The 19,739-nt window shown below is 41.5% G+C and overlaps 1 protein-coding gene across 1 annotated transcript; it reads right to left on the reverse strand.

Moving 5' to 3' along the window:
• Nucleotides 1–6,290: 6,290 nt before the first annotated feature.
• Nucleotides 6,291–9,007, reverse strand: LOC133630742 (aquaporin-1-like). The gene is made up of 4 exons (XM_062022453.1): nt 8,138–9,007; nt 7,572–7,733; nt 7,419–7,499; nt 6,291–7,341 (listed from the first exon to the last, which is right to left on the reverse strand). Exons 1-4 carry the CDS (start codon nt 8,492–8,494, stop codon nt 7,174–7,176), a joined length of 768 nt encoding a protein of 255 aa, XP_061878437.1. The 5' UTR covers nt 8,495–9,007; the 3' UTR covers nt 6,291–7,173.
• Between the last annotated feature and the right edge of the window lie 10,732 nt (nt 9,008–19,739).

Here is a 19,739-nt window from a genome sequence, read left to right on the forward strand (position 1 = left end):
AATATAATAACTAATTAATCTCAACATTTTAGTTTTTCATTGCACCTCATTTTTTCCCATCTGTGCTGTTTTTTTTCTCGTTAAATGTAACTTCTGAAATGTGCCGCAGGTCAACAAAAAAACGTATTAAATTTGGACACCCCTGCACGAGGGATGAAAAAACATTGACATTTAAACTTTCACTACTCTGTGAATGATGCACTCAGGCAAGAATGTATGCAAAAAGTGTGACCACTAGGAAAAATGATCAGTTTTTTGGTTTTCTTGTCACTATTTTTACTGTAGATAAAAAAACAAAAACAAGCAAGCAGAGCAGTGGCGAGTAGGTGGTCTTATTCTTGGGGTGCTTTTCAAAAATTTGAAAGAGACTACCAATGCTGGACCTACTCGGTAGGAGATGTTGTGTTGTAAGATCCAGCACTCTGAGGGCGGGAGAGCGTAGTCTCGCTTGAACTCTCTCCAATAGATGTTCCAGAGCGAGGACCCCAATGGACTCATCAGCTGACTGCCCCTGCCTCAATAGAACACCTCCACGCTTCAGCCGACAACCTGTGATGTCATAAGGAAGCCTCGGCGTATATAAGTGCTCCTCTAATACGTCGTAATGTGCCTGTGTGCATAACACCCATCATGCAACTAAGTTGTTCCCTTGATCCCCTTGAATAACACCTTGCTCCTGCGTGGAGGAAACCTAATGGAAGGCCATTAACAACAAGAAAATGAAGGCACTGCCCCAAAAAGCCAGCAATTGAGGACCCACACAGCGCATGAGTCGGAGAGAGTTGCCAAAGCAGGAGCGCAACAATCCCGGAGGAAGGATTTCTTCATAGAAGTAGTAAAAATGACTTAGCTGTATATAACTAAGATATCAGAGCAATCCTCACATAGTAAAAATGACTTAACTGTATATAACTAAGATATCAGAGCAATCCTCACATACAGTTGATCCTCCAACATCAGGACGCAGGCCTAATTTTGTAACTATTCCAAACAGTACTACTGTGTGTGATATAATGTATATCTGTATAATCACTCGCCATACAGCAATAGATGATATCTGTCTATTACTTGACACCTCCTGTTTTAGCTATTTTTATTTTTATTTATTTTTATTTAATTATTATTATTTTTTAAATAATGTTCTGCCCAGCTTCTAGCAGATGTAGATGCCTATATCGGCTGTTCAGATTTACTTTACAAAAGAGAAGTGTAGGATACTTCTGTTGTTGCCTTACTTGTATTTTGACTTTATTAAATGTATTTATATTATCATTTGGTGCAGCCGGGCCGGAGCAGGAGGGGATAGAAAGAGAGAAAAAGGAAGACAGAGGGGGGAATTGTGGGGACAAGAGGGGGATTAGACAGAGAGACAAAAACAACAACAGCAAACACAACAACAACAACAACAACAGAGCAACATCAGCAAATACGACATGTACAAATATGATGGTAAAAGTAATAGCAAATAAGCAGTTAGCGAAAAAAAAATAAAATACAGAAATGACAATGAGCATTATTACACTAAAAATGGAGCAATATGAATACCAATAGAAATAGTGTTATTGATAATAAACAATACCAATACTTTACCTTTATTATCAACAATACAATTGTTCAAATGCAACAATACATATACGTAATGATAACTTGAGATACGAAAGAATGCAGAAAAATGGAGGGGAAGAAAGAGAAGCAACCTACATTAACCTTGTAGATTGTTATAGTAAAATAGGTTAAGCTTTGTCAGTGTGCCATGTGTTATACCCAGTTTACCCTAGGGCAACAACGTTAATATATGTTTGATGAAACGTGATTATGTGCATGAGTGTATGTGTGCATATGTACTTGTATATGTACAGTATGTGTATATGTGTGCTTGTACAGTGAATGTATATGTACAGTATGTGTATATGTGTGTACAGCGAATGTATATGTACAGTATGTGTATACAGTATGTGTGTTTGAACAGTGAATGTATATGTACAGTATATGTATGTGTGTGTTTGTACAGTGAATGTATATGTGTAGTATGTGTATGTGTGTGTTTGTACAGTGAGTGTATATGTACAGAATGTGTATATGTATGTTTTTACAGTGAATGTATATGTACAGTATGTGTATACAGTATGTTTGTATAATGAATGTGCGTGTGGATGTACGAACTTTGAGTGTGTAAATATGTACTGTATTTATTTGTATATGTATGTGGGAGTGTAGGTACCTATGTATGTCTGTATGTATGTGTGTGAGTATATGTGAATTTGCATGTACAATACATTTGACTCCCAGTGTGTGCGGGAGCCAGAGTACGACCCCAGCCTCCCCGAGAGCCCATCATGTTAGCTATTTCTCTTTGTTTTTAATGTCTTTTTTCTATTTTCTGCTGGATTTACTCTCTATTTTATGCTGCAGCTGTCACATATACTGTAATATTGTACATGGTAATTGTTTTATATTGTATATACAGTATGTTATAGACATAATATAATATAATATATCAGTATATAAAACTGTACATATATTATGTAAATATTACGTATATATGTTATATTTTATATCGCTTTATTTAGTCTATTTATACCTGCATTGTCCTTTCCATCCTTACACTTTCCATCATTGTAACTGAGCTACTGTGTGGAACAATTTCCCTTGTGGATCATTAAAGTTTGTCTAAGTCTAAGTTTAAGTCTAAGTCTACTACAACTCTCTAGGCAAAGTTTGATGTGACATTTAAACAGTATTGTCATGCAAGTGTAAAAAGAAGTGGGCCAAAAACAAAATAAACTTTGAAAATCAAGGAAACTTGCTCTTACCTTTGACTTTAATGATGCAGATTCAGCAGTCGCATTTCTAGTTGTACAGCCGCCATCACCGGTGCAATTCTGTTGTGACATAATTACTGACCTAAATCAGACTTGGGCAAAATACGACCCGCGGGCCACATGTCCATTAAGATTTTCAATCTGGCCCGCCAGATGTTCTCCGTAATTTTTTTAGACCTTTAACGTCAAAACTGTAGCCGCCGTCATGTTGTGCAGTGCTGTTTTTAAATGACCGTAAGTCTTGAACTATAGAAAGTATTTCAATGGTTGAAATCGGCGCTTTTGGGCGTTGCACGAGTTATTACGGTAATCTACGTCACAGCAGCTCAGACGAGGAACAAAGCAGAGTGGGCGGGGTTTGTTTTCAGAGCAGCCAGCCCGAAACGCATGTGTCAGAAACAGATGCAGAAGCAAATTTATACAACAAATGTCTGCATAAAAGTGATAATATATCATATTGTAGGTGTTTATTACCTTTTGCATTCATGTTTTGCTGTTTGTTGCATTTCTATTGTGTTTTGCTTAAATGTAAAAGATGTCTATGGAGGAGCTGGTCTAAAAGAGGAGCGACGTTCATATGTTGTTAATATTCAGTGTTTTATCGTTCATAGTTAATATCATAAATCCCACTTTCTTTATTTTCATGTACATTTTGGGTAAAATTTATAGTAAAAAACTATAAAATTCCATTCCGTTTTTTTTTAGGTGGTCTGTCATAACTTTTTTGAATTACAATGGACATTGTGACTTTTGGTGTTTGGGTCCCTTTTTTTGAGGAACACTAACACACATGGGGGACGGTGTGGCGCATTTGGGAGAGCGGCCGTGCCAGCAACCTGAGGGTTTCTGGTTCAATCTACAGCTTCGACCAACCTAGTCACGTCCGTTGTATCCTTGAGCAAGACACTTCACCCTTGCTCCTGATGGGTCGTGGTTAGCTCCTTGCATGGCAGCTCCCGCCATCAGTGTGTGAATGGGTGAATGTGGAAATAGTGTCAAAGCGCTTTGACTACCTCCAAGGTAGAAAAGCGCTATACAAGTATAAGCCAATTACCATTTACATACTGGATAGCAGATTTTTACAGCTAAATGTGTATATATAATTTATACATACATACACACTGGCCCCCAGACGCCATTTTTTCTCTCAACGTGGCCCCCCGAGTCAAAATATTTGCCCAGCTCTGACCTAAATAAAGCACAAAAAAGACATCAGAAGAAAGCAGAAGTAAAGTTGTCATCTACTGTAATTCTGAGTTGTTCGACTTTAGCGGTGCCTCTGTACTGTTCCAACATTTATGGGGGCAGTATGGACAGGGCAAACGCCCAGCAGCACCCAAAACACACACAAACCATACTTGCCAACCTTGAGACCTCCGAATTCGGGAGATGGGGGGCGGGCAGGGGGCAGGGGGGTGTTTGGAGGTAGCGGGGGTGTATATTGTAGCCCGGAAGTGTTAGGGCTGCAAGCGATTCTGGGTATTTGTTCTGTTGTGTTTATGTTGTGTTACGGTGCGGATGTTCTCCCAAAATGTGTTTGTCATTCTTGTTTGGTGTGGGTTCACAGTGTGGCGCATATTTGTAACAGTGTTAAAGTTGTTTAAACAGCTACCCTCAGTGTGACCTGTACGGCTGTTGATCAAGTATGTCTTGCAGTCACTTACGTGTGTCTGTAGAGGCCACATACAACGTGTGACTGGGCCGCCACGCTGTTTGTATGGAGAAAAAGCGGATGCAATGACAGGTTGTAGAGGACGCTAAAGGTAGTGCCATCACGGCACGCCCTCAATATTGTTGTCCGGGTGAAAATCGGGAGAAATTCAGGAGAATGGTTGCCCCGGGAGATTTTCGGGAGGGGCACTGAAATTTGGGAGTCTCCCGGAAAAATCGGGAGGGTTGGCAAGTATGACAAAAACCCCCAACAACACATGCAATACAGCACGACACAACAAACGTACGATAAAACCGTAAGTTAGGTATGAGGGCCGAATGGGACAAAATTAAATAAATACATTTATAATTACTTGAATGTGCCATTTATTCATTAAATCATGAAATCAAAAACATGTAATTTTACTTTAAATAAGACATTTATTTATTTAATTCCAATGAATGACACATTTCTAAAAGTAATTACATATTTTTTTAATATTCGTTTGTCCCTTTAGTTAATGCTCTCTGGTGGCTCTGGCGAACACAAATTAGAATAAAACAGAAACATGCAGAAAATTATAATATAAAAATGCAGATTCAAAACCCTTCCAACATGTAAAAGGTAGGGGGATTCACTTTGTATGAACAATCTAAATTAAAATTGGGTTTACATGACAATATAAATACATCTTAATTTACCTGCTTTGTCTTAGTTCAATTCAGTTCTTTACTTTAATGTAAACTCTTGCAACTTCTTAACAGGTTTAAGTGTCCTGTAATAGACTTTTGATCACCACTTGGTGTACTATCACTACTAGGCCATTTTATCAGTAGCAGATAGTCAACTTATTAAAGACATGTGATAATAAAACAATAAAATAATGTGACAGCCATTTATTCTGACTAAAACCACAAGTATACATATTTTAGCAGAGAAGCTTTTCATCTATTTCTTTGATCAGTTACACACTTCTAATAAGTCCATGTGACGCAATGCATAAATGTCCACTGCAGAGGACACTGGTTCTCATGAGGTTATGGTTTACACACACACACGCACACACTTTCCTAGCTGCAGGGTGGAGTACATCCTGGATAAGTCGCCACCTCGTTGCAAGGCCAACACAGATAGACAAGATTCACACTCAACACTCTAGGGCCAATTTTGTGTTGCCAATAAACCTATACACACACACATACTTATATACTTATATATTTATATATATATATATACATATTTGCCAATAAACCTATACACACACACACACACATACTTATATATATATATATATATATATATATATATATATATATACATATACATATATATATATATATATATATATATACATATACATATATATATATACATATATATATATATATATACATATATATATATATATATACATATATATACATATATATACATATATATACATATATATATATATATATATATATATATATATATATATATATATATATATATATATATATATATATATATATATATATATATATATATATATATATATATATACTTATAATTGCTGTACAACTTCAATTGTTTGTATATTGTACATGAAAAAAGTAGCCCAAATAGAAAGTTTGCAGGAGCAATGAAGGCTGCCTGCACCACACAGAGGGCATGAGGGGCCCCAACTGCTCCCCCTGAGGGCCTCCTAAAGGGTTAATCTGGCCATTGATAAATTTGTCTTTCCAACTGGAAATATTCCATGAAAACATTCCGGCATCACCAACAATAGGACCTGACCTGCTTTGGAGATCATAACACAAAGAGAAGTTATAAAATAAGTGCAAGAACATGTTCTTTATTCTTTAAAGACATTGCAACACACTGGGTTTAAAAAGGTGATAAAGTCACAAACAATACAGGGTACAAAATAAAACAGAATACTGATAACAGGAGATCATATCAACACACGCTTGCTGCAACTTCAGTGGGTCAAGACGTGTGCTGCACACTTACACAAAGACGGCATAAAAACAGTGACTATGCTAATACAAATATTTCTCTACATAAAGTGTATCTTTTTTTTTTTTTTACAAGTGTATAATATAGTTTAGGGGTGTCCATTGAGAGGCCATTTTGATACATTGTGTAGTTGAAATATGCTAAAACCAGGACTACCTCACCATATAGGCAGAACACACGCTGTCCGTAGGAGTGGTGTTTAAAAATTAAAAATTAGATCAATAATCGATAATTGATTGAATAGGGATCAGGGGATTTCATATAAAATGTTTACAGCAAACGTATTCCTTGCTGCTTCCTGCTCTGTCACTGGCAGGAAAATATCCCCGTACAGTTACACTGACTCCCATGGCATACAGCGTTACACCTTGCTTTGTGAGGCAGAGGTCCTGAGTTCAAAACCCGGGATTGATTGGTTCAGGAAGGTTTATATGCATGTCCACTGCAGAGGACACAGGTCTCATGCTAAGTTACCTGAACAAATGGTCTTGTTTGTGTTGTAGGTACTGATGATAAATCTCAATAATAGTGAATTTTACTTTTAGAATACAGTCGTCCCTTGTTTATTGCTGTGAATTAGCACTGGACGTGACTTTCCGCAAAGTAGGAATCACAAAAAGACAAAATCACAAACACAAAAAAATTTGCAATGTGGTGAAGCCGCAATATTTGAAGGGACGACTGCGTGCCAATAAAAAACTACTTCATTTCCACATTGGCTGCATCGCCGGTGACGTCGTAATCGCCCACGGGGCCGCTAATGAGCACTTTCATGCGCTCGGGGAAGTCGGCGAATTTGGGCGAGAGGAGGAAGTCGTAGATCAGGGCTGCCGCCACGCCGCCACACATGGGCCCCACCCAATAGACCTGTGGTTGACGGAGGGGGTGGATAACCAGGATCAATACCAAGACTTGGGACGACGTGATTGCGCAATCGCACCTACCCAGTGGTCTTTGAAGTCATTCATGATCAGAGCTGGTCCGAAAGTGCGTGCGGGATTGATGCCACAGCCCGTGTAGCTGATCTGGAATCAGCAACAACAACATGTGAGGGACATGTGAGGGACAAGATGATGCACGTTGGGCCTCCAACTCACCGCCGCCAGGTGTCCCAGGGACACGGAGAGCCCGATGGCTAAGGGCGCTGAGCCGGTGACGTCACGCCGCCTTTTATCAGTGACGGCGATGACACACAGCACGAGCTGAAACGTCGCCAGCAGCTCGATGCCCACGCCCTGGCTGGGGGTGACGCCGCTGAGCTGCGAAAAAAAAACAAGAGCGGCCGTTAAGACGTTAGAGTGAACCCAAACTTCTTGACACACTTCCTGTGGGCGCTCACTTTAGCTTTGTATTCTCTTGTACACGTGTGTGTGTGTGTGTGTGTGTGTGTGTGTGTGTGTGTGTGTGTGTGTGTGTGTGTGTGTGCATGCACAGAGTGAGGGGTTATCTCGCCACGCCAGCTGAGACTGCTGATATTAGTCTTTGCAGCAGCAGCTTAACTGAACACACGCACACACATATACACACACATCTACACACACATATACACACACATGGACACACAGAGGGACTTTGACCTTTCCAAGCATTTTCTAGCTGATACAACTCTAACCAGTAACGTAGCGTGCATTCAAGTGTAGACAAGTCATTTTTTGCTACTCACAGAGTTGAGTCCCAGTGCGGTAGTGGCGCCGGGCCGCGCTCCGTACAAGATCCCGCTGGCCAGGGCCGAGCCCAGCAGCTGCGCCACCACGTACATGACGGCCCGGAACAGGCTGATCTGGCAGCTGGCCAGCATCCCCAAAGTGATGGCGGGGTTCAGGTGGGCGCCGCTGATGTGGCCCAGACTCTGCGCCAGCGTGGCGATGGCCAGCCCGAAGGCCAGCGACACCTTGACCTCCTGGCCCGGGTCGCCCGGTTTGCCGATGGCCGCCGCGATGCTGAGGAAAATGAACAGGGTCATGCCCACCAGCTCGGCCAGAACGGCCCTCCAGAACTCTTTGCTCTTGAACTCCCTCATGGCGGCTGCGGGTGTGAGAAGGGGGGGGGGAGGGAGAAAGGCACTGCGCTGGAAGAGTGTGTGCACTCACCAACAAAAGCAACCAACGTCGTATTTAAAGGCCCGAGGACTGATAATGGTCAGTGGGCGGGCTTTAAAAAAAAAGTGAAAGAAAAGGCCGCACGGAATTAATGAGAATTTGAAAAGACTTGTCGCTCACTGCCTCCTTTTTGCTCCTCCTCCTCCTCTGGCCCCTCTTCCAGTGCCTCCCAGTACCTCCCAGTGCACAGCTCTTTAAACGCCAAACCTCTTAACGTTTGATAGTGACTGACCGTCATGAAACAGGTGCTTCCTTTCACACGCGTCAGCCCGCAAAACACTGCACTGTTACTACAATGTCACTGAAATTTTCAGGCAAGAAGATAACGGAAGAGGACGAGACGCTTCCACACAGCAACAGGTGGACAATGTTCAACAACATGGATTCTAATTTTTAGCAGCAAGAAAAACACACCAGTCCCATCATACAAATCACGGAATAAAAAAAGCAAAGTGGCTATGCTGAAGGAAACGAACGTCTACATCAACGAGCATCTGACAAGAAGACACGCAAGTTGAGGAAGCAGGAGGGAATTCAGTGCAACTGTAGAATGTACGCACATGTCATTACTTTATGACTTCAAGCAATGGACTAATACTAAAGATGACATCATCACCATGACAAAGAAATAAAAGAACCAAATCATAAAGACTTAACGCAGAGATGTCAACAACAACAACTCGACAACAGTGACATCAATTATGAAATATTCTACGGTTACCTAACATTTATTGACTATCAACAATAACTTACTACTTATTCATCCTTTTCCAACACCTTGTCTTTCACACAGGAAGTGAATCTATTTAAAGGGGACCTATGATTTTAATATTAAAACACTTCCTAATGACCGAGATAATACACATGGGGTATGCTTTGGTGTACATTTTGCTCCACAGTCACTTTTATAACCCGTTTTATGAGACTATTATGATGTTGGATTCTGGAGGCATTACCAGATTTAAAATCAAACCACACTCCACACTCGGGGGGCCAAATTTAGAGAAAAAAAATGTGTCTGGGGGCCGGCATATCAATTTTTAGGAACACTAATACAAAACCTCACAATAATGTCTGAATGCTAAAAACGTCATGACAGACCACCTTAAAAAATGGAATTTAAATTTTTTTTTTACTGAATGAGACACCCAGAATGTACATGAAAATAAAGAATGTGGGATTTACAATATTAACTATGGACGATAAAACACTGAATATTGACAACCCCCACTCGATCAACATATTTTACAATCAAGCGAAACGCATCAAAAATGCAACAAACACAGCGAAATATGTACGCGAAGAGTACAAAAAAAACCCCCACCTAAGATCTGATACATCACTAAGCCTTAGAACATTGTAGTAAAAATCGCCTTCCGCGTCTGTCCCTGACACCCGCATTTCAGGCTGACACTCTGTGGAAACGCTCCCCACCCACACTGCTTGGTGCCTCGTCTGAGCTGCTGTGACTTAGATGAGCATAGTAACTAGTACTGTATATCAGTGGTCCCCAACCTTTTTGTAACTGCGGACCGGTCAACAATCATGTGTGCTTACGGACTGTATCTCTGCAGACTGTATTGATCTATATTGATATATAAAGTAGGAACCAGAAATTTTAATAACAGAAAGAAACAACCCTTTTGTGCAAATGAGTGTGAATGAGTGTAAATGGGGGGCAGCACGGTGGCAGAGGGGTAAGTGCGTCTGCCTCACAATACGAAGGTCCCGAGTAGTCCTGAGTTCAATCCAGGGCTCGGGATCTTTCTGTGTGGAGTTTGCATGTCCTCCCCGTGACTGCGGCTTCCTCCCACCTCCAAAGACATGCACCTGTGGATAGGTTGATTGGCAACACTAAATTGGCCCTAGTGTGTGAATGTGAGTGTGAATGTTGTCTGTCTATCTGTGTTGGCCCTGTGATGAGGTGGCGACTTGTCCAGGGTGTACCCCGCCTTCCGCCCGAATGTAGCTGAGATAGGCTCCAGCGCCCCCTGCAACCCCGAAGGGAATAAGCGGTAGAAAATGGATGGATGGATGGAGTGTAAATGGGGGAGGGAGGTTTTTTGGGTTGGTGCACTAATTGTAAGTGTATCTTGTGTTTTTTATGTTGATTTAATAAAAAAAACTAAAAAAACACAATTTTAAAATTTTTTTTATTTGTTGTGCGGCCCGGTACCAGTCGATCCACGGACCGGTACCGGGCCGTGGCCCGGTGGTTGGGGACCACTGCTGTACATCATGCAAAAGCGCAGATTCCAACCATTGAAATACTTTGTATAGTTCAAGACTTACGGTCATTTGAAAACATCACTGCACATCATAATGGCAGCTACACTTTCCATCTTAAAGATCTAAAAAAAGTTATTTGGGAATGTCCGGCGGGCCAGCTTGAAAAGCTCAACGGGCCGCATGTGGCCCCCGGGCCTTAATTTGCCCAGATCTGCTTTTCAGTATCATAATTTAATTTATGAAAATGTACACTGCTTAAATATATATCTTGAAGGTGTCGCCGTGACTTTTTTCCCCACACACAGTCGAAAATAAACTTCATAAATAGATTCACCCGGTCACAACATTAGGTACACTTGCCGATCGATTCAGACTGCATAAAAAAGCTGCTTGTGCATGCCAAAATGAGATGAATATACAACTTTATCCTACCTTTTTTGTGTTTTCTCTTAGCCTGAAGCAGAGGGCTCCTTAATGTCTAAATAGGCACGTCCATTTCGCTGTGATGTCGTAGCCAGACTGCAGGACCGTGCAAACAGTAGCCTCCAAAACTGCGTGCAAGCCCACGACAAAATACATTGTAACAACATTGATAAGTCAGAAAAATACACATTTTATCATAAGTCCCCTTAAATGTAACTTGTCTAAAACAAATAAATCATAACCATTAAATCATAGCAATGTCTTGAAATAAATAATGACCTACATCAGCAAACTGTCAAAGTGTGGCGTTTTCAGCATGAAAATCGATGTTGTGAGGTGGAACGACAGCACAGTTACTCATTAACCGCGAGGATGTCCGCTCAATAATTACTACATGTGTTTGGCTGACACAAAGTGAAACAAGGTGAAACATCAACTATGAGAAATGAGCCGCCTGTTGCACCTGGTGCCTGAAGAGGCAATGTGGGAGGTGGGAATGGCCACCGAACATGGAATTTGGTACGTCATGGAATTTTAATGTTGTAATTATATCAAGCTGATAGGATGCCACAGGAAACTTGTACTCTTACACGTTCAGATGAGGCCTACTCCTAATATGGAGCACAAAAATAAAAGCAGCAGTATCACAAATATGTATACTGTATATATATTTTGCTGATAGACTCCCCCTACTGGTCACTTACTTTCAATGCATATTTGCCTTGCAATTGATGATTTTTAGTGTCATTAGCTTTGATGCTAGGTGTCCTGGCTGGTCCACTATATTATATTACATTGAAGACCACTGGAGTAGCTAATTGGCAATGACAGAGATGCTGCAGTACATTTTAAAGCAAACATTTACATTGTAAACAAATGGCTGTAAACCAAATGTAAAAAAAAAAAGGTAATCAGTTAATCAAACAATCAAAGTTTACTTATATAGCCCTGAATCACAAATGTCTCAAAGGGCTGCACAAGCCACAATGACATCCTCGGCTCAGATCCCACAGTCGTTAAAATAAAAAATATAAATATAAAATGTTTATTCAATTTATGTATATATGGGAGTATATATATATATATATATATATATATATATATATATATATATATATATATATATATATATATATATATATATATATATATATATATATATATTTAAAAAAAATCTCCTTCTCACCCCGGTGGGGTGGTATCTGTGTCATCCTCAAGCTCAGGGACTGGGAGTTTGAGGGTTCTGCGCAGTATCTTGGCTGTTCCTAGGACTGCGCTCTTCTGGACTGAGGCCTCAGATGTTGTTCCTAGGATCTGTTGGAGCCACTCTCCCAGTTTGGGGGTTACTGGGCCGAATGCCCCCACTACCACAGGGACCACGCTAGCCTTGACCTTCCACATCCTTTCCAGCTGCTCTTTCAACCCTTGGTACTTCTCAAGTTTCTCGTGTTCCTTCTTCCTGATGTTGGCGTCAGCTGGGATTGCCACATCTATCACAACCACCCTTTTCTGCTCTATGTCCACCACCACTATGTCTGGTTGGTTAGCCAGAAGCTGTTTGTCAATCTGGAAGCTGAAGTCCCACAGAACCTTGGCCCCGTTGTTCTCAGCCACCTTCTGTGGTATGGCCCATTGGGATTTGGGTGCTTCTAATCCATACTGGTTGCAGATGTTCTTGTATACTATCCCAGCCACTTGGTTGTGCCTCTCCATGTACGCTGATCCAGCTAGCATCTTACAGCCTGCTACTATGTGCTAGACTGTCTCAGGGGCTTCTTTGCACAGTCTGCATCTTGGGTCTGATCTACTCTGGTAGATCCTGGCCTCTATGGCTCTTGTACTTATGGCCTGTTCTTGTGCTGCCATGATTAGTGCCTCTGTGCTGTCTGCCAGTCCTGCATTTTCCAGCCACTGGTAGGATTTCTTGATATCAGCCACTTCCTCTATCTGACGGTGGTACATGCCATGTAGGGGCTTGTCCGTCCAGGTTGTCTGCTCCTCCTCCTCTGCACTCTCATCTGGGTTCTGCTCCCTGAGACATTCACATAGCAGTTCATCCTTCGGGGCCATTTTTTCGATGTATTCTCGAATTTTCAATGTTTCACCCTGTACTGTGGCCTTGACGCTCACTAACCCTCGGCCTCCCTCTTTCCGCTTAGTGTATAGCCTCAGGGTGCTGGACTTGGGGTGGAACCCTCCGTGCATGGTGAGGAGCTTTCTTGTCTTGATAGCTGTGGCTTCTATCTCCTCCTTTGACCAGCTTATGATATCAGCGGGGTATCTGATGTCTGGTACTGCATACATGTTGATGGCACGGACTTTGTTCTTACCATTCAGCTGACTTTTTAGGACCTGCCTTACTCTCTGGAGGTATTTGGCTGTGGTTGACTTCCTTGTGGCCTCTTCATGGTTTCCATTAGCCTGTGGGATGCCAAGGTACTTGTAGCTGTCTTGGATATCACCTATGTTTCCCTCTGGTAGGTCAATCCCCTCAGTCCTGATCATCTTGCCTCTCTTTGAGACCATCCGGCCACACTTGTCCAATCCGAATGACATCCCTATGTCATCGCTGTAGATCCTGGTGGTGTGGATCAGTGAGTCTATTTCTCGCTCGCTCCTGGCATACAGCTTGATGTCATCCATGTAGAGCAGGTGGCTGATTGTTGCCCCACTATGGAATCGGTACCCGTAGCCGCTCTTTGTAATTATCTGACTGAGGGGGTTCATGTCTATGCAGAACAGCGGTGGTGATAGCGCATCTCCTTGGTATATGCCGCACTTGATGTTGACTTGGGCAATCGGCTTTGAATTGGCCTCTAGGGTTGTCTTCCACATTTCCATCGAGTTCTGGATGAAAGCCCTTAGGTTACTGTTGATCTTAAACAGTTCCAGACATTCCAGTATCCATGTGTGCGGCATTGAGTCGTAGGCTTTCTTGTAGTCAATCCAGGCAGTGCACAGGTTGGTCTGTCTCTTCTTACAGTCTCGGGCGACTGTTTTATCAACCAGTAGCTGGTGCTTGGCTCCTCTGGTATTACTGCCAATTCTTTTCTGTGCCTCACTCATGTATTGAGCCACATGCTTACTCATTTTTGCCGCAATGATGCCTGACAGGGCCTTCTATGTTGTGCAGAGACAGGTAATTGGCCGGTAGTTGGATGGGATGGGTCCCTTCTGGGGGTCCTTCATGATTAGGACTGTCCTGCCCTGGGTTAGCCATTCTGGGTGGGAGATGGTTCATCTGTACTGCTAGGCGTTCATGGAGTGCAGTTAGCTTCTTCATCCAGTTCGTATGGATCATATCGGGGCCTGGTGCTGTCCAGCTCTTCATCTTTGACATTCTTTCTTGGATGTCTGCCATTGAGATGGTTACTGGCTCTTGTTCTGTGGTCAGCTTTCAGGTCTACTAACCATTGGGCCTTGGTGTTGTGTGATGCCTCTTTTTCCCATATGTCTTTCCAGTACTTTTCCACCTCAGTTTTTGGTGGGTCTGACCGGTTGTTGTTTCCCTGCCACTGAGAGTACACCTTGGCTGGTTCAATGGAGAACAGCTTGTTTATTCTCCTGGCCTCTCCCTCCTTGGTGTATCTCTTCAACCGGGTAGCCAGAGCTGTTAGTCGTTGCTTGGCAGTTATGAGTGCCTCTGGTATGGAGAGTGAGTTGTACTCCCTGGGTGCCCTTTTATTCACCATGTTCCCTTCCTGTAGTTCTGCTAGCTGGCTAACTTCTCTCCGTGCTGCCTTTATCTTGGCCTAGGCCTCTAACCGTCTCTTCCACGGTGGGTACTGCTAGTTATGAGCCGAGCTCACCTTGTACCCAAGCATCTGCATAACCGTTGCTGTACTGTATATCAGCAGCATTCACATCCACTAGCAGATCTTGTGAAGGTACTTGCCAATTCAGCTTTGGTATTCGTCGGGGGCTCCAGTTTTCTAGTTGGGTCACAATCTTCCTTCTCAGGTCAGCAGCTCTTGTGTTGAAGCTGTCGGTATCTGTTGGGGCTTGGTACCCAATCTCTGGTTGTGGGGATGATGATGATGACATCCCACCGCTGACCTGTCGTCCTGGCTCCCCCTTGCCGTAGCATCGTTGTTGTATTTCACTAATCTCTAGTTGTGATAATATATTTCGATTACGGATGTTGGAACACTGGGCTAACAGCTGTTTCTTTGTTAGCCTTGATTGTGGGTTTCGAAGTATCTAATGATCCCACATTCGCTGCATGTAGCCCCTTTTTCTAGGATTGCTTCTATAGTAGCATTCCAGCATCTCCGTATTTTTTTCCCTTGTCCATCTGTGTTTTGTTCCAGTACCCCATTTCTTATCAGTTTGCTCTGGTTCCCTAGCAACTGACGCAGACCTTGTTGACCCGGTATGACTCTATTTGTTCATAATGCTTGGATACAAATGCAATTTAGTAGTCAAAATGTCATACGAGAACCTTTTTTAAAATGTTTTACTGAACTGCAAGTCGTTGATTTGCTCAAAACTTGGTGACAGTAAGTACAGTAGGAATTAAGTGCACATTTGGTCTTGAATAAAATATTTCCTGCTTAACTTAATAAAAATAAACATTTCTTTAACAGAGGTATGTCTTGCTTAACTTAAAACAGAATACATTTGGTGTGCAGCTTCATGATAGAGAAGGTCTGCAACTTTCATCACTATGAAAACTACTGTGACAAAAAGAGAGACGGGATATTTGTTTCACTACAATTGTGTTTTATTTATGAAGGAACTCTCCTCTCAGTGAGATTATTGTCTTTATGCTATATTGTGTAATTTATCATTAAATAAAAGCATCACACACACACTCATAGCTCATTAAAGTGGAATAAATGACATGCCACTAATAGTTTTACTCCACATACCTCTCTTCTCCTACCGAAGGGTGCAAACTGGATCTGTAATATCCTCATTAAATGGCGACGTGTGCTGTACCTCGGACCAACTGCACTCAGTAACAAAACAAACACGCTCACATAAATATTGCACTAATTGCAACCATAGACAGCAGAACACTTCTATTTTAATATTTATACACTTTAGTTATCTGCTGCACTGACAAGATGCCTGCTCGGTGCGTGTTGACTGTTAATTGTCTCCAATAATTATCCAATAATATTCAAAATGCCGACGGCGTGTGCCATTGTCAACTGCCACAATCGAGGTGGGAGGAAAAATATCTAGCTTGTATCGCATTCCTAAGCGGATTTCTGGACAAACGAAAGCGGCTGAAAAGAAAAGTTGAAGACGAGCATGGATTGCTACAATTAACCGAGATGTGACGTGCTTTGATGACTTTGTGTTTGTTCGGATCATTTCAGGTAAAACATTTTGCAAGTAAAAAATAATCTACTGTATTTTTCGAACCACAGGGCGCACTGGATTAAAAGGCGCACTGCCGATGAGAGGGTCTAGTCAGGCCTATTTTTATACAAAAGGCACACCGGATTATAAGGCACATTAAAGGGGTCATATTATTTTGAAGATTAAGATTAAAGTACCAATGATTGTCACACACTAGATGTGGTGAAATTTGTCTTCTGCATTTGACCCATCCCCTTGGGGAGCAGTGGGCAGCAGCGGCGCCGCGCCCGGGAATCATTTTGGTGATTTAACCCCCAACTCCAACCCTTGATGCTGAGTGCCAAGCAGGGAGGTAAGGGGTCCCATTTTTATAGTCTTTGGTATGACGCGGCTGGGATTTGAACTCCAACCTACCGATCTCAGGGCGGACACGTTATGATTTTTTTTTACATTTAAAACACTATCTTGTGGTCTACATAACATGTAATGGTGTTTTACAGACCATTTTCAAGTAGCTTTTTGAGCGTCTCTTCAGGATGCGGCGTTTTGTGGGCGGTCTTATTTACGTGGCTCACCTTCGACAGCGTCTTCTCCCCGTCATCTTTGTTGTAGCGGTGTGGAAGAAGTGCCAAAAGATGGAGCTAACTGTTTTAATGACATTCAGTCTTTACTTAAATCAATAACAGAGCAGTATCTTGTCATCTGTGGCTCAATAATTAAATATCAACGCCGGAAATGTGTCCCGTAAAAAACGTCCGAGCGGAATCCTCTTTACGCTACTTTATATTAGAAATGACAACAGTGGAAGATGAATGCCACATAAGAAGGTAGAGAAAAAGAATAAGCTTATGACTACAGTGTCAGCACAGACTACAATGGCGGACGCGTGCACATTTTCAGGACTTATGCAGATCCCAAATACACATCAGCAGGTACCAGAAGGTAAGAAAAGTTGGTTTTGCATAATATTGCGAAACAATGCCAGGTAATATGCCCGCTAATAAGTGCCATTTTGCGGTCCTTATAAATGCACCATAATAATACTTGTATGTTTAATGCTACGACAATCCATCAAGTGGTGCGGCTTCATAGCTTACCGAAGTCGTACTAAAAACATTTTGACAGATTTTTGAGCGCCGTGTGTAATGTGCTATATCCTCAATGGAACATGTAAAGTTTTGGTGTTGTTTACTGCCGTCATCTTGCAGCTTACAGATATCTCTTATGTATGACTGCCATCTACTGGTCACACTTATCATAACACCATGTACCAAATAAAATTGCTTCGAGGTCAGTAAGTACAACCAGAATCATGCCGTACATTAGGCGCATCGGGGTATGAGGCGCACTGTCGATTTTTGAGAAAATGAAAGTATTTTAAGTGCGCATTGTAGTCCGAAAAATATGGTAAAATAAATAACAGCCCCACTTTGCATTAACTTGGTGTGCTTGGTTGAATAACTTTAAAAGTAGTTGTATTGAAAAAATAGTACTCACTTCTCTTATCCGGACTGTAGCTTTCACATAAAACAAAAGTGAAGCGACATGAGGACAACATTCTCTCGATCCTGCCTTACGGTCACAGTGTGCTGAGATGACCTTATATTGGTTAGCTGTGATAATCCAGGGTGTCAAACTTGGGTCGGATCATTTCTGAGAAGGCATTACTCTAGCCTGGCTTGATGACACAATGTCCACTGGGATTATAGAGATAAACATAAAAGTCACAAACCCACTCACAAACAAAGCCGCCATAGCTATCTTGATTCTTTCAATTTTGATTGCCTTTCAAAGAGAAAAATGTGCTGGGTTGAACAATTAAGTAGTTCACTTTCTTGTGCAATCATGTTCACACATCTGAAAACAGTTTAGCTCGTTACAGAAGCTACAAAACTGACCTTCCTTTGAGCAGATTGAGTTTCTGGAGCATCACATTTGTGGGGTAAATTAAACGCTGAAAATGGCCAGAAAAAGAGAACTTTCATCTGAAACTCGACAGTCTATTCTTGTTCTTAGAAATGAAGGCTATTCCACAAAATTGTTTGAGTGACCCCAAACTTTTGAACGGTAGTGTATATAGCCTATACCAGCTGCATTCGGGTGAAAGGAAGGGTACACCCTGGACAAGGGTATATGGATGTGTATATATACATACACTATATTATAGTGTATGTATATATATATATATATATATATATATATATATATATATATATATATATATATATATATATATATATATATATATATATATATATATATATATATATATATATATATATATATATATACCATGTCCTGGGCATGGCGTTAAAGTGCATCCGGCAGTGGAGGCTCCTCTATGGGGTCTTGGTGCACTGGGAGGTTAACCCCTTTTACTATTGTTACCACAGGTGGCCCTTGGCAAAGGCCTAGTACCTGACTGCCCCCTAGCCAGGGATACGGTGAAGACCTCAACGGCGGAGCAGGCGGAAGACGGTAGGAATGTACTCTTCATTCTACTGCAGAGAATTGGATTGGATGGAATTGGATGTCCGCCTAAACCAGGGGTGTCAAACTCATTTTAGCTCAGTGGTCGCATGGAGAAAAATCTGTGCACACGCGGGCCTGACTGTTAAAATCGTGGCATTAAAACTAACAAATAAAGACAATTTCAGATTGTTTTCTTTGTCTTACTTTGGCCAAAAATAGAACAAAAACATTCTGAAAATATTACAATAAAAATATAGAAAAAACTACCGGCAGCGGTAAAGTTTAGATCCATGAAGGAAAGAAGAAAGTGAATGAATGTTTATAACTGAATACATTTACATATGCATAAACATTTGTTTTGTTTTGTATACTTTTTTTTTTAATGAATTAAGTAACGTTTATGAAAACCTTTTTCCAAACCACAATATAGAATGTGAGATATAACAGGATAATGCATACATTTATCATTTGTTTTCAAAACGGTTACAAAAAAGTGGGACCTTAAAAATGTACTGTGGGACCCCATTTTTAAGACTTGATGGGGTCCCTGGGACTCCATTTTGAAAATTCCTAGTGCCAACACTGATGGGAGTATTGGTGCGTGCAAAACAGCAGAAGGCGGCTGTGGCCTGCGGGCCGGTTCTAATACTCATCCCGGGGCCCATAGATAATTCATTCGCAGGCCGGATCTGGCCCGTGGGCCTTGAATTTGACACCACTGGTGTAAACTCT

This window comes from Entelurus aequoreus, linkage group LG16 (genome assembly GCF_033978785.1).
Source record: "Entelurus aequoreus isolate RoL-2023_Sb linkage group LG16, RoL_Eaeq_v1.1, whole genome shotgun sequence".
Taxonomy (NCBI): Eukaryota; Metazoa; Chordata; class Actinopteri; order Syngnathiformes; family Syngnathidae; genus Entelurus; species Entelurus aequoreus.